The sequence below is a fragment of the Daphnia magna genome, linkage group LG5 (genome assembly GCF_020631705.1).
Source record: "Daphnia magna isolate NIES linkage group LG5, ASM2063170v1.1, whole genome shotgun sequence".
NCBI classification, from domain to species: domain Eukaryota; kingdom Metazoa; phylum Arthropoda; class Branchiopoda; order Diplostraca; family Daphniidae; genus Daphnia; species Daphnia magna.
The window spans coordinates 3,625,649-3,638,694 of record NC_059186.1 but is presented as its reverse complement, the minus strand read 5'-3'; the positions used below and the strand labels follow the sequence as shown (position 1 = coordinate 3,638,694).

Sequence of the window (13,046 nt, the reverse complement as noted above, 5' to 3'; positions counted from 1 at the left end):
TCTATTCCGGGAATATGATGGATTGTGGTTTCCCAATCGTCAAATTCTAACCCCCAAGTATCGCTGTAGGTTTTTCTTATCATATTGGCCTATCTTGGTAGACTGTATCCGTCTATTCCGGGTAGTACATGGATAGAGAGATTGCTCTGTTGGAATGCAGAAAAATGTCCCATAAAGAAACAGAAAAAAAAAAAAAAATCAAATGCGTACTTTAGTTAAAGGCATCTATAAACAAATAATAACTAACTAAAGTGGACATCTTGAAAATGTACGATAAGAGCCAGTAATAAAAGTAGTGAATTATACGTGACTCAAGACCGAAAGATGGCGTTTCCGAATTTGTATTGATGTTGTCTAATAGTTATTTGACTGGAAACATAACCGAGATAGATACACAAATAAGAAAATGAACACACAAAAGTGGAGCGGGAAAAAAGCTAAAGTACGAATGCCACGTCTGTGCCAATGCGATGAACGAAAAATGAGACAGATGGAAATGATGGCAAGGTTAATTATTAGTTAATCTTCTTGGGATACAGATAGGCTGTGTCGATGTGTCGCATATTCTGGAAGTCGTATAAGTTGTACATTTGTGTTGGACAGCCGCAGATGTAAGAGATCCTGCAACTCATCCAGGGTGACGCTTTCCTTTCCTTCCGTTCCATCCTTTTCTTCTTCTTCTTGTTTTTCTTTACTTTTAATAGGAAGTTTGCTATCTGCGAAATTGGCCAAAATCTCGTCTGTCACTACCCAGCTCAACTGCTGTAAATGAGACAAAGATACGAGACAGTCGAAAAGATGGCGCAACACGACAGCTACAGTCTGCAAAGGATAAATTTTACAATAAAACAATTCTTACCAATTTTGTGCATTAAAAGAATTATTTAATATGATACCTCGGTGGTGTAACAAGGAATAACTAGCAATCGCTTTATGTTGCTGAGACGCAAATCGGTTAGTGGGGCGTCAATGGTGAAACTGATCAGCTCCAAATGCTGCAGACTTGACATTCCGTTCAACGAATGTTCCAAATGTTGGAGGACACTGGTTGGCGGACCTTGTTCTAGCCGGAGATGTTTCACGCGTGAAAGTTGACCAAGCATTTCGTAGTCACTGGCTTCCGTCCACTCAGCGCAATCACCGATTTCTAAACTTTCCAAGTGCGGCAGTTCCGTCAAATGGCATAATGCCGAGGATTTCAAATTAGACACTGTCGTCAAGTTCTGAAAAAGAAACATTCTACCGTTATTGAACTCAAACACACACAAAAATATGGCGCGTTTACGCTCATTTACAAACCATAGGGGGAAACTTACCAAAAATTTGAGCTCTTTCAGTTTGGAAAATGATTGTAATCCCTCGTCAAGGATAATGCGGGAAATGGAACGGATTTTAAGGACCTCCAAATGACTCAAATTGCCCAGCAATTCGAGACGTAGAGTGGGCGAACTAGTAGACGACATTAAGATGCAGAAAATTCGAAAATAACTGGGAAAATTATTAGAAGTACCTGATAAATTGAGCATCGATATGTTTAAGACGAAGGCAATATTTAGCGATCGATTCCAGCACTTCTGTGGGGCATTTGCATAAATCAATGCGGAGGATCTCTGAAAGATTGGAAGCAGCCCGTTCTAGATTTGTCCAAGTTTCTTCTGTTGATGTCACAAACAACATCTTCCTCATGTCAAGGTGCTGTGTGCCGGCACGGCGCAAATGGTTGGCAAAAAGTGACCAATCGTAAATGCGAGAATTTTTCAAACGCACTAGCCTCCACTAGAATTCAAAGTTTTTTTTTTTTGTGTGAGACAAGTTAACACGGTACGAGAATTAAATATGATTATATTACATGTGAATGATGTAGAGCGAGATCCCTCCACAGTTTGCAGACGCCAGCTGCCGCCATCAATTCCTGAACGGTCAAGTAGCGAAAAACGTGTAACAGACCGTGATACGCATAACTGACAAAGTTATTAAAATGTTCCGTCAAGAAGAATCCAAATCCTTCTTCTTTGCTTTTAAATGGATATTGAACAGCAGTGGATTGCATCGGGGTCATGCCGAGTTTCATTCTTTTTGGACTTTGTTTGGGTGCCTGACCGGGTGACGACAAACCTCTTTTGCCGTACACATCTTCCGTTAAATGGTTGGCAGGCGAATGCCTAACCGATTCGGGGCTCGAGCCAATCGAAATAAAGCGCTTGCCATTAATCAATTCCAATTGCTGACCTGCACCTGCAGACACCGCTACGTTTCCAGCAGCCGAAGAAGGGGTGGCTTTCTGTCCGCGAGTCGTAGACCGTGTAACTCCTTTGGATCCCACTACAGAGTGCGGGGTAAACAAATGGCTTATATCGTCTGGTAATTTGCGGGAGGGAGAAACTTTTCCGCTCAACGCTACTGCCGCACCCATATCGTCTTCACCCTCTGTGGTGTCTTCCTTTCGCGTTGGTTCCGCATTCTCTTTACTTCTAAGCCCTTTGCCCCATAGCTTAATCTTAAGTTGTTTTTCCACTTTGCCGCCTCTTTTTTTACGCTGTTGAGGTGAAACGGATTCAGGTGCTGGAACAGGGACGGCGGTTGTTGTATTAGCCGCCACCACAGGCGCTGGAACTTCTGCTTCTTTAGCGGGGGTATGTCCTGTTATCGCCGCCACATCTTCACCCAGTTCTTGAAGATTACGCCTTAGTTCTTCTTCACGGGCTTTAAGTGCTTTCTCCTTCTTGGATATGAGTTTTTCGCCACCTCCTCCGTCATCCTAGGAATATCGACTGATTAGCACGCGAAGACTTTTTCTACGGCAAAAACATGATAATGGTTACATACTCGACGTGTTTTGGCGTAACGTAAAATCTCCTGACTCGAGTCCATACCAATAGGTTCTTTGAAAAATGTAAAATTTTCTACAGAAAAATTGGTGTCTGTTTTGTCGACTGAAAAATAAAGCGAAAATATGTTTTTCAACAATAAAGATTATTTTTATCTAGGCTTATTGCATGACTCTTACGATAATCGGAAACTTCTCGCCCTGATCTCAATTTTTTCCCATCGGGAGTGTAATAATAAACATCACACAACGTTTTGGTTCCAGGGTCGACGGTAGCTCGGTACACAACTTCTCTCCTCCAACCTGGAAAATTTTATTTTAAAAATTATGGTTTAAGCAACTCGAAAAACCTAGTTGAATTTACCTTCTTTGAAAGGTTCTTTAAGCAATGGAGATGATATATTAATAGCAGAGTATGATTTTCTGGCAGGGTTTTTAGTTGTTTTTACAATGGGGGTTGGAGATGCTGTTGCAGGTACCACAGTGGAAGGAGCTTCTTTATCCTTTAGGATTTTTGTTGGATCTTTATCTTTTATGTTTTTAGCATTTTCTTTGGCATCTTTTCCTATTTTCTTTTTCTCTAATTCAGTTTCGGCAGTAACTTCAGGTGGTACTTGTGCTGGAGGATCAGCTGGTTGGGAAGAACTTGGTGCTGCATCATGTGAATCTGACTGAGCTTGAGCTTTCGCCAGTTGCTTCTTACTTCCACCTTTTTCCATGGCTAAAAGAAAAGCAAGTCCCTGTCCTCTGACTCGACTTGACGGAGTTCTTGTCGGAGTAACATCTTCAACTCGGGACTTTCGTTTTCTAGGAGACTTCTCAGAATTCTTTAACTCCACCTTTTTGTGGGGCTCTGCTATGACCAGATTCCCCGAGTCACTATCAGTATCAGCAGGTGCATCTTCGACTCTACTGTCCAGCAACACAGCTGTACCACCAGTATTGACTACTACAGGTTCTTCGTCAAAGCCAGTAAAATCTTCATCCATTGATTCGGTTACGTCCTGTGAAGCCATTTTTTGGCGGCTGTAAACGGCGATGGCAAATAAGTTGTTTGTAACTTGTCGGGGAACTTTTAATTATTTATCGGGATGAGTCACTACTGTATATTTACTTTAGAAAAGTATTATGTTGAATTATGTGAACAGTAAACCATAAAAACAGAAAAAAGCTTCCTGAATAAAATTATAGACGAGTTGTACTCTAGTAAAGAGCGTCATTCGTCGAAATTTATACGGAAACCGTCTGCCATCTGTCTGCTAAGTTTGCAACGTTGCCGCGTCATGATTTCAAAATCATCTTGAAAAGATGGACTCGATTCTCGAGTCTCTCTGCTCTCTCGTCTCGAGAAATGCTAAACCGATAGGGACAGCGGAGAGCGGACAGGATAGGGATCGAAAAGTATCGCTTTTTGGTTATTTCTATTTAGATGTTTTGCTTATATTCACAAACTTGAACGATATTTAATCATGCACCCACCAGTACGGAACAGAACAACATTTTTAATTTAAATTTTTGCCAAATAAAAAGATAATTATTGAAATATTCAATCAAATAAAATTTAAATAATGGTTTTAAATGAAAACCTGTGACTTTGCCAAACTCTGATTAAGGTAATAAAACTATTAGTGTTAGACCATCCTTCAGCTGTTTGTTCGCCAGCATAAGAAATCGAAAAATCCAACATGTTTTGCTTCACGAAAATCAACATGCTCTACGCCATTACCGTATGTTTCTTCTTCGGTGTTACCGTTGGCGCCTTCGTCTTCGTCAGCAGAGCCGATCAACTCTGTCCAACTTACATGAATAATGGAACAATTGGTCTCTGTTACGTCGCCGTAGGAGCTGGTGCTGGTGGTATAGCCGGATTGCTTTGGCCATTTCTGCCAGTGCCTATGCATGTCTATATCTCTTTGATAGCTACGATGACCGGTGGACACGTATTTAACCTTCAAATGACTATACTGACATACGTAGAGACCATGCGGGTGTTGAGTCACATACAGAAGGTAACAATAGTACCACTAGAGGTAGCAGAGTGTCTGAAGGAGGAAACAGTTTATTCCATGCAGCTCATCCGAAGATCCATGTTCGACGAATCACACGTGGAGGACATGAATCGTGGGATCAAAGAAGTAGCCGATAGCTTTGATCGAGCTAAACAAGCCCAGGACGAATTTCGTGACACCATTGAAACTGGGTTCCGTTGGCTTGAGAGTAAAGGTTCAACCTGCACAGAGACTTTAAAAGAACCCTATCCTAAATGCTTAAGTGACCTGCAGAACAGCGATTCCGTTAACCAGTTAATTATGGGACAGGCTTGCGAATCATTGAGAACATTGGGCACTGCACCTTGTGGTATGTTCTCCGAGGAGCGTATAACAGACTCTTTGAGGGGAATAAGAGACCGGATCGCCGCCTGGATTTCTGATGCAATTCGAATGCGCGTTGGTATCCTTTTTGAAATGAAAGCAACCAATTTCGTAGAAGATGAACTAGCCAATGCATGGGCGCCATTTAAAAATGCCATGAACACCGGATCCGATTTGGCAGACTATCTTTACGATTTCGTCACCAACTACGTTCTAAAATACATGGGTGCATTCATTCTCATCATTTGGCCATTTGGTTACATGTTGTGCTATAACCGCGGCCCGCTGGAGTTTGATAACGTGTACATCCCTGAAGACGAACAGGAAAAGGAATATAACGACACCAATGATGATACCTTGGACGAACTGCGTTATCTACCTTTACAATCTGGGATCGAAACAAAGAAAATTCGCATGGTACCGGCCTGGATTCTTAACCCTGGGGAGATTTTCAAAGTAATTAAATCACTCATCTTCGTTGTTGACCTGCTCATAATCCTTTCAGTTCTGCTCGTCGACTTTTACTACACCAAAGTGGTGGATGGCATGTACTTTGGTTCGATCAACCTTTTCAACAATTATCAGGGTAAGATATTTGACATTGTTCGTCTGCCCCTGTCGGATGCCAAGGGCATACATTACATCGGGCAAATTCTCCTCGAACAACTAGACAGTCTACAGCAAGCAGCTGGTTTGGGTCGAATGGTAGCTTGCGCCCGCCGAGCTCCGCCAATCGATTACACGTACGAGGTTTTCGCCTTAGCTCTGCTACTACGTCTCTATTATCTATTCACACAAATCAAATTGGCATGGCTGCCGTCTATGATCTGTGCTCGATACAACCAGAAGCGTCACAAGCAGCGAATGCGGTCCCTTAAGGCGAAGACGCTCTTAAGACGTGACGAATATTATCCGCCCAGCCGCTTTCCTTGGCTAAATGCACTCTTCGGTTCTTGCCATAATTTTTGCTCCTATAATTTCACGCCCAGTTGGCTCCGTACATTAATGGACGCCAAAGATGAGTTCAATTTGTAATGCTTGGTCGGTTACTAAGGAATAATACATACAATTTTTGTCGAATTCTTCTTACATGCTGTCCAATCTTTCCAGGTATGGAGGCTCAAGTCCATTTTAAAAAGAGGTGAATTTAAATGACAAGAGAACCCCCACTGTAAGTTTTCTTTTAATGCAAACCCTTTAATGGTGTGAATTGGTTTAAAATTACCATCGAGCCAAACAGTAGAAAAAGTGAGACCAAGGGGTCACCGACTCTTTTCCTGGGTGAACCTCGGGAAATTTTTCCGTATTTGCCTTTTTTCTATTTCCGTGATTTCCGTAATATTCCGTAATTTCTAATTTTTCAAAATTAGATAAAATTTCATTAAAAACAGGGACCTGAACCCTACCAGGAGTTATCGTCATGTTTTGCCTGACAGGGTTCAGTTCCCTGAACGAGATGGAGTTGGTAACGCGCCGGTCAGCTTACAGCAGTGTTGCCACGAAATAATTTTCTCTAAAGCCAGAAAATTTGCCAAATCGGGTAAAAAAAGCCACTTGAAATGTTTAAAAATGCCACTTTTGAGCCACTTTCCCAAAAATAAAAATAACTATTAAAGCTAGTAAGACCAGTATTTTTGGTGTATTCTTTGTTTTCCTGTTTAGGTTAGCCACTAGGATTCAATTTGAGACATCAGAGATCAGACAGAGTATAGATAAAATCAAAGTCATAATATAATATAATATATAGTCATAATATATCGTCATCACTCTTTCAAACTCATCATTCTCTGTTCCCTCCATTCCACAGAATAATCATTTGTAGAGAGGGACCAATAAGAAAAAAAAAAAAGAGAAAAAAAGTAGGGCCGCTTGGAAATGATCTCTTCTCCATCATATTACATATTACATATTACAAGGCAAAACTGAATGTTGTGGGGATCCCTGATTGGGCGCGATTCGTTCAAAAGCCCTTCCTTTGCTTCAAAAAGCTGCTTAGCTTGGTCAGAAGGGGAAGAAAACCGGCGTGAGCTCCTAAATCTCTAACGCTATGTTAACCGCACTTCTTCGGCTTTTTTTTTTTTTTTTATGAGATCGTAAAAAAAGGAACCGGCCGACGAACAGGGAGAGGAGAGGAGAATTAGAATATAATTTGACTTAATTGACCGCTGGTCACTTTCGCGGCCCACGACATGCAGAAACACAGAGAGATGGATATGATTATTAAGAAGGGCCAAGGTCTTTTGAATCGCTGATTGTATAGGGGATGACGGATGATGGGAAACGCAGTGGTTGTTTAAGAGGAGAAACAAAAGAGAGGGGATAAGACCAACTAACTAACATTCTGCACCTAGTCTGTGTCTAACTTGTTGACCATATTGGTTGTTTCTGTGTAGGTGGATCGGTCGCTAAATTCATCATAATTAGTTGTTGTATGTGTGTCTGTGTCGAATTGTTTGTGCCTGTATATGAGTATACGGAGGAGATCGAGAGGCTTCGTCAATAGCTGTTGGGAGCGAGAAGAACGTGTTTACGTGGTGCAGGAAAACTACAGGCAAATCACTCGCGAGATTGAATGGCAACGCAAGGAGATTGTCGAAAAGCTGGAGCAGATCAAGGCCATGGAGGAGCAGGCCCGCAAAGAAGAGTCCTGCCAGCAACTTCAGGGTCTCTACGACGAACAGACTGTCCTACATGAATGGATTTTTTCTTCTTCTTCTTCTTCGTCTACTTTTTAAAAATTGTTATCTTTTAGTAAATGCCATTTTTTTTTTTTTTTAAATTTGAACTGACTCGTACATGCAGGCTACGGTGGAGGAGCTGAACAGCACTCAACACAATTTGTCGATGACTCGTTCCAAATTGAAACAGACTCGACGCCAACGAGACGAAAAGGGGCACATTGTCCTACATCAGACTCACACGGAACAGCAACTCGGCTCTCAAGCACGGGAGTTGCTCAAAGTAGCCGATGTTTCCAACGATCACGTACGAAAACTCCATTCGAAACTGGATCGTAAACGGTAAGCGTTTCTCCCTTTTTTTTCTTTTTCCAAATCCCGGGCTGCTATAGTCAACACAGATTTTTATGGATAATGTATAGGTCCATTGAGAAGGATAATGTATAGGTCCGTTGAGAAGGAGAATGAACGGCTCCGTCAGAGTTTTGAGCAAAACGTGGCCCGGATGGAAGATGGCCTGGAGAACTTCGTCAAGGATCACACGAAATTCCTCAGTGATATTGCCGGTAGTTATGGAACTATTCTGGCCAAGCAGAGCAGTGATCTGAGCGTCTTGAGCGAGTTGATGCTGCAGTTTGCCGAAGGTCTGCGCAAGGCGGCCACGGACAGCACCCACAGCACACAGGAGTTCACCAAATCGTTTTGGGGGACGACTAGGACTCAGGTCAACGTTCAAGCGGCCAATCAGCATCAGTTTCTCGTGGACAATTTCTTACCCAAGTTCCAGTCGGTGTCGAAATCTCTGCAAGAGCGAGGGCAGGCCGTCCAGCAGCTGCAGCGTTCCCTGACGGAAGAGCTGCAGCGACAGGCGGATTTGGTTAAAGTCCTCTTGACGGATCAAAAAGACGGAATGAATCGGTTGAGGCAAGTTACCCAGCAATGGGATCAACAAACAGAATGGCATCTGCGACGAATCAGCGAGCAACAGACGCTGTCTAGCCAATCGCTCAGTGAATTTGACGCTGAAATCAACAAGCAAATGCAGATGATCATCAATCTGGTCAACTCTGTCCAGCAGACCCGCGAGAATTACAAGACTCGCGTCAACGACACAAGCACCGAAGTTTCGAATGCCGTGCAAAAGGCGCAGCAATAGAACAGCAACTTCTAACACGTCGAGACGACGGCCAACGATTTTGTGGCCAAGGCAAAGATCTTCGCAGTCAGCTGGAAAATTCCCGTTCGGCTTTGCTGCAAACGGCCACGGTTTCGTTGAAGAAGGGCGTCGGTCGGAGCCAAGAAACGTACAAGACTTGCGCCGTCATCGAAGGAGATATCTCCAGTCACGTGACCACGTCACAGGCAGCCTGGCAGGAGCTTTAGAGTGCCCAGAAGGCAGATTTGCGCAAGCATTCTGATCACTTGAACGGCGCTTTGCTCAGCTACGCCCACCTGACGACCGAGTCGCTTCATTCGCTCCACGTGGCCGCCCAGATTTAGGAAGCTCTACTGGAGGAGCAGCGGGCCGATATGGTGACGACTGTCCGCGAGCGACGGGACGATGTGGAATCCCACGCGTCGTCGATGAGCGATTGGAGCTCTCTGCTCTCTACGGAAATTCGTCAGCGCAACAGCGATGTTGTCAAATTCATTGTGGAAGATATGCGTCAAGAAGGCCCGACTTGTATGTGTTTCTCAAATGCGTTAATGGGGATTGTAGAAGTGAATTTTTTAAATTTTTGTGATATTGAATTGTTTTCCAGGACAAACTCCTCAGCGAAGAGAATTCGGATTCCCGAGATTCTTGGCCTCGACCTCGCCTCACGAAAGAATCATCGAAAGGTTCCACGAAGAGCGTGGACAGTACAAGACTGACGACGAGGATGATGATGCTGCACAGTTTTCGCAGCTCAGTCGCCGCAACACAGCCCCAGACGCCAGCAAAACGGCTGCCGGAGCTACGACGGTTCATCGTTCTGCGTCCATGAACGATTAGGCCAATACGGAAAAATCGACGGCTCATCGATCTTCAATGTTGTTTCCGCCAGGCGGCAGTAGCTTCCGTTCTAACACCGGAAGCACAGCACCAGCCCCAACACCAGCAAAGATAATAAAGAAAATTTTGCCGTTGCACAAGACCCTACTCCGGCAGTTACAGGATCGTCGGGAAAGTTGCATGAATAATAAATTCCCGGCAGTGGAAGACCGCAAGTAATAAAGATTGCTGGGTTGTATTGTGGGACATCCGCTGTGTAAACTGGGATGCAACGCTGGGACCTGTTCAAAAGTAATGTAAAATTCACATTTCACTCAACCATTTCAGTAACTTGACCCTAAACATATGAATACACTTCATGTTTTCAAAAGTTAAGTTTAATAATAAAATTAAGCATAAATAAGCCAACTAAAAAATGTCTGATTTGTTTTGGGTTTCAATGTTTACCTCCCAAAATTACAATAGCTTTATAGCCTTGTTGAAGCAGAAGGAAAGCTGGGGTTTTCAGGTCTTGAATATCAGATTCCACACATTGTTCTCTGGCTCTGCAATCAATAAACAAAATATAAATTTTTTAATTAATCAATTTTTCATATCATCGTTCCCCCCATCCTTTCCCCCATCCCCATCCTTTCTGGATGGGTGTCTGTCTGAGAAGTGGAAGATTGCAGAAACAATCTTTACTTGTGGAAATAATTGATCTGAAGTAACAGGTCAAATGTTGTTTCATTTAACCAATTTACCAAACTAGTAACGAGAAACAAATGTGTAGTTCTCCAGCTTTAGGTTTTTCCTGCTAATTTAAGAATACCAAAGTCACTTTACTAACATAATAACACATTCATCAAATACTTTAAACTTCTTTTTACAATCTTTCCAATGACACTTGGTTGGCATCAAGACATCCTATGTTCCTTGTTCCAAGAAGTAGAAAAATAATATTAACGATACAATGTCATCATAAAATCAGTCTATGATAAAATGACGAGAATGTCAATCATAAAATGATGAGAATGTCATTCTGGCTTTTCGACTACATATACAACTAAATTTATACATATACAATTACATTGATACAGAAGATCAACATATACTTACTGATTTCAGATAATTCGCCAACTAATGTCGATTTCGGACAACTTGATCTCAGCCAACGCGACGAAACAGTAGGACGAATCAAGGCCTACTTGTTGCTTAAGGCCTGTAAACTCGTATACCTCCTATGGCGATGACGCGTTACCTGGCAACAACTAGTCAGAGGAAGGGTTACGACGACACCATCTGGCGCTCGCTACTGCTAATGCTTCGAAAACCTAAATACAAGATTAAGCAAAAACAGGGTTTCCTTGTATTTTTTAATTAAGAGTATTTTAGAATCCTAAACTTTTAGTTAAAGAATTCTAGCAAGTGTAAAAAATCACCTCTTTGAAAAAGATTTGTGTCCACTAAGTAATATTTTCATCATTACATTTCAGCATTACAAACAAATTTGTATCGTTATCGGGATGTTGGTTAAGGACTTCGTCTAGAGATTTATGGTTACAAGAATGAGGGTTCAAGTCTATTTTATGTCATGCTATCAATATGAGTAAAATTTTATCCCTGAGGGTATATATGTATATATACTGAAGGACTCTAACAATTTTAGGGTGTGGGGTATAGGGGGTAGGGTAGTAGTAGTAGATCTCAGAAGGTTTAATGTCCATTATGTATTTCCATATACGTTTCTTCCCTGAATGACCAATCGTCCCCAAATTTTGTACAAAATTCTGTCAAAATTTGATACGTGGTATAGTAGCTTTTTCATTTGATTCTATTACAGTTTTAAAAAATTAATTTGCGTAATTGTTACCTAGTTGGTTGCCGAATCCTAGGCAGTGAATTTGATTTTGTTTGCGTAACCTTACAACTGTCAATGCATTGCAGTCAGTGCAGAAGGCTGTATAACAGTCACTAAACAGTAAGTGTTTTCTTTAACAAAATGTTTTAAGCAGTAGATTTTTATATATTTTTTTATATTGCAGTAGTAAACATGCTGCCAGAACGGAGACTATGAAGAAGAAAGTTACACAGCGGCGACAAGATAACTAATTTTAGATGCTATATCTACATGTATGTGTGTGATAGCTCAGCGGTAAGGTGTTGGGCTCATAACACCAAGAGCAATCGATCAATACTCTTTGAAACACAAAATTTATTTAGTTTTTTCCTTTTTATGCGTATATTTTGTTAAATTTTTAAGTCGCTTAGTATGTCTGTACCTTCGAAAATTTGTAGGAGGTTTCGAAAATTGAAAAACGTAAAAAATACACTGCGAAATTTGAACGTAAAAAACCTTTTCGTTATTTGAATGTTTAAAACCTTCGAATTTCAAACTTCTATCTAATATCGACGGTATAACGGGATTTTAGCGTACTGAAATAAGAAAATAACATACTTTTATTCGTTTTTACCATACTTAAACTAAAATGATTATACTTATCAAATTGAACATACTTAAAAAAATAGTAAAGTTTTTAGATAAGTATTTTTAAAGAAATTAAGTACTTAAAAAAAATAAAGTGCCATAAGTCAACGTACTTTATTTTTATTTACATACTTATTTGTAAAACAAAAACTTTTCATTAAAGTATTTTATAGAAAAGCAATTGCTGTCATACTTTTATTTCAATTTCCCGTCACCTACGTTACCTCACACACTCACATTTCTCAATTATCTCACATTTTTATGAGGAAACAAAAAAAATTTTCTAAGTCCTTATTCGAATCCCCAATATACATAGCAAAATAATTTATCATTTAAAAGAACAGATAGCTTATTGGTTAGAGCGGGTGACTAGCGATCTTGTGGCAAAGTGGTACAGTGTTCAAACCCCACCAAAGACTTGCTTTTTTCGTATTTAAGTATAAGTACTCTCCAACCGCTGTTCATTTTTCGAAGGTTAAATACTTCGAAAAATGAAAGTTTCGTTTGGCGTAAATCGAAACGTGGAAACTAATTCAGTTTTCGAAGGTTATTAACCTTCGATCTGGGTTGTTGACAATTCGAAGGTTTTTTCGTTCGAAAAACGAACGACTTTTTTAACAGTGTAAGTAATATTTATATGGTTACATTCCCTGAAATTGCTTTTACAAGACAATTCAATTTGTTGTCTATTTTTGAGGAAAAATCT

At 41.0% G+C, this 13,046-nt stretch overlaps 2 protein-coding genes and 2 long non-coding RNA genes across 4 annotated transcripts; 2 read left to right on the top strand and 2 right to left on the bottom strand.

Annotated features, from left to right (window-relative positions):
• Window positions 1–325: 325 nt before the first annotated feature.
• LOC116923795 lies at window positions 326–4,085 on the bottom strand. Its single transcript, XM_032930331.2, has 8 exons — window positions 3,192–4,085; window positions 3,008–3,130; window positions 2,827–2,933; window positions 1,850–2,758; window positions 1,511–1,776; window positions 1,317–1,449; window positions 897–1,223; window positions 326–822 (listed from the first exon to the last, which is right to left on the bottom strand). Exons 1-8 carry the CDS (start codon window positions 3,841–3,843, stop codon window positions 520–522), a joined length of 2,820 nt encoding a protein of 939 aa, XP_032786222.2. The 5' UTR covers window positions 3,844–4,085; the 3' UTR covers window positions 326–519.
• A 427-nt stretch (window positions 4,086–4,512) lies between these two features.
• Window positions 4,513–6,234, top strand: LOC116923796. The gene has a single exon (XM_032930332.2). The coding sequence runs from the start codon at window positions 4,513–4,515 to the stop codon at window positions 6,232–6,234; it is 1,722 nt and encodes a 573-aa protein (XP_032786223.1).
• A 582-nt stretch (window positions 6,235–6,816) lies between these two features.
• Window positions 6,817–11,130, bottom strand: LOC116922421. Its single transcript, XR_004394023.2, has 3 exons — window positions 10,972–11,130; window positions 10,321–10,418; window positions 6,817–10,154 (listed from the first exon to the last, which is right to left on the bottom strand). It is a non-coding gene; the product is annotated as an uncharacterized LOC116922421 (long non-coding RNA).
• A 645-nt stretch (window positions 11,131–11,775) lies between these two features.
• LOC123472197 lies at window positions 11,776–12,165 on the top strand. The gene is made up of 2 exons (XR_006646490.1): window positions 11,776–11,833; window positions 11,898–12,165. It is a non-coding gene; the product is annotated as an uncharacterized LOC123472197 (long non-coding RNA).
• Window positions 12,166–13,046: the final 881 nt, after the last annotated feature.

Bases quoted from the DNA above. Each gene is read 5' to 3' on its own strand.
- LOC116923795 (XM_032930331.2), bottom strand. From the start codon at position 3,843: ATGGCTTCACAGGACGTAACCGAATCAATGGATGAAGATTTTACTGGC. The intron at 1,777-1,849 runs GTAATATAATCA...TTTGAATTCTAG, and splicing joins TCGCTCTACATCATTCACAT to TGGAGGCTAGTGCGTTTGAA. The intron at 823-896 runs GTATCATATTAA...TATCCTTTGCAG, and splicing joins TTCCTTGTTACACCACCGAG to ACTGTAGCTGTCGTGTTGCG.
- LOC116923796 (XM_032930332.2), top strand. From the start codon at position 4,513: ATGTTTTGCTTCACGAAAATCAACATGCTCTACGCCATTACCGTATGT.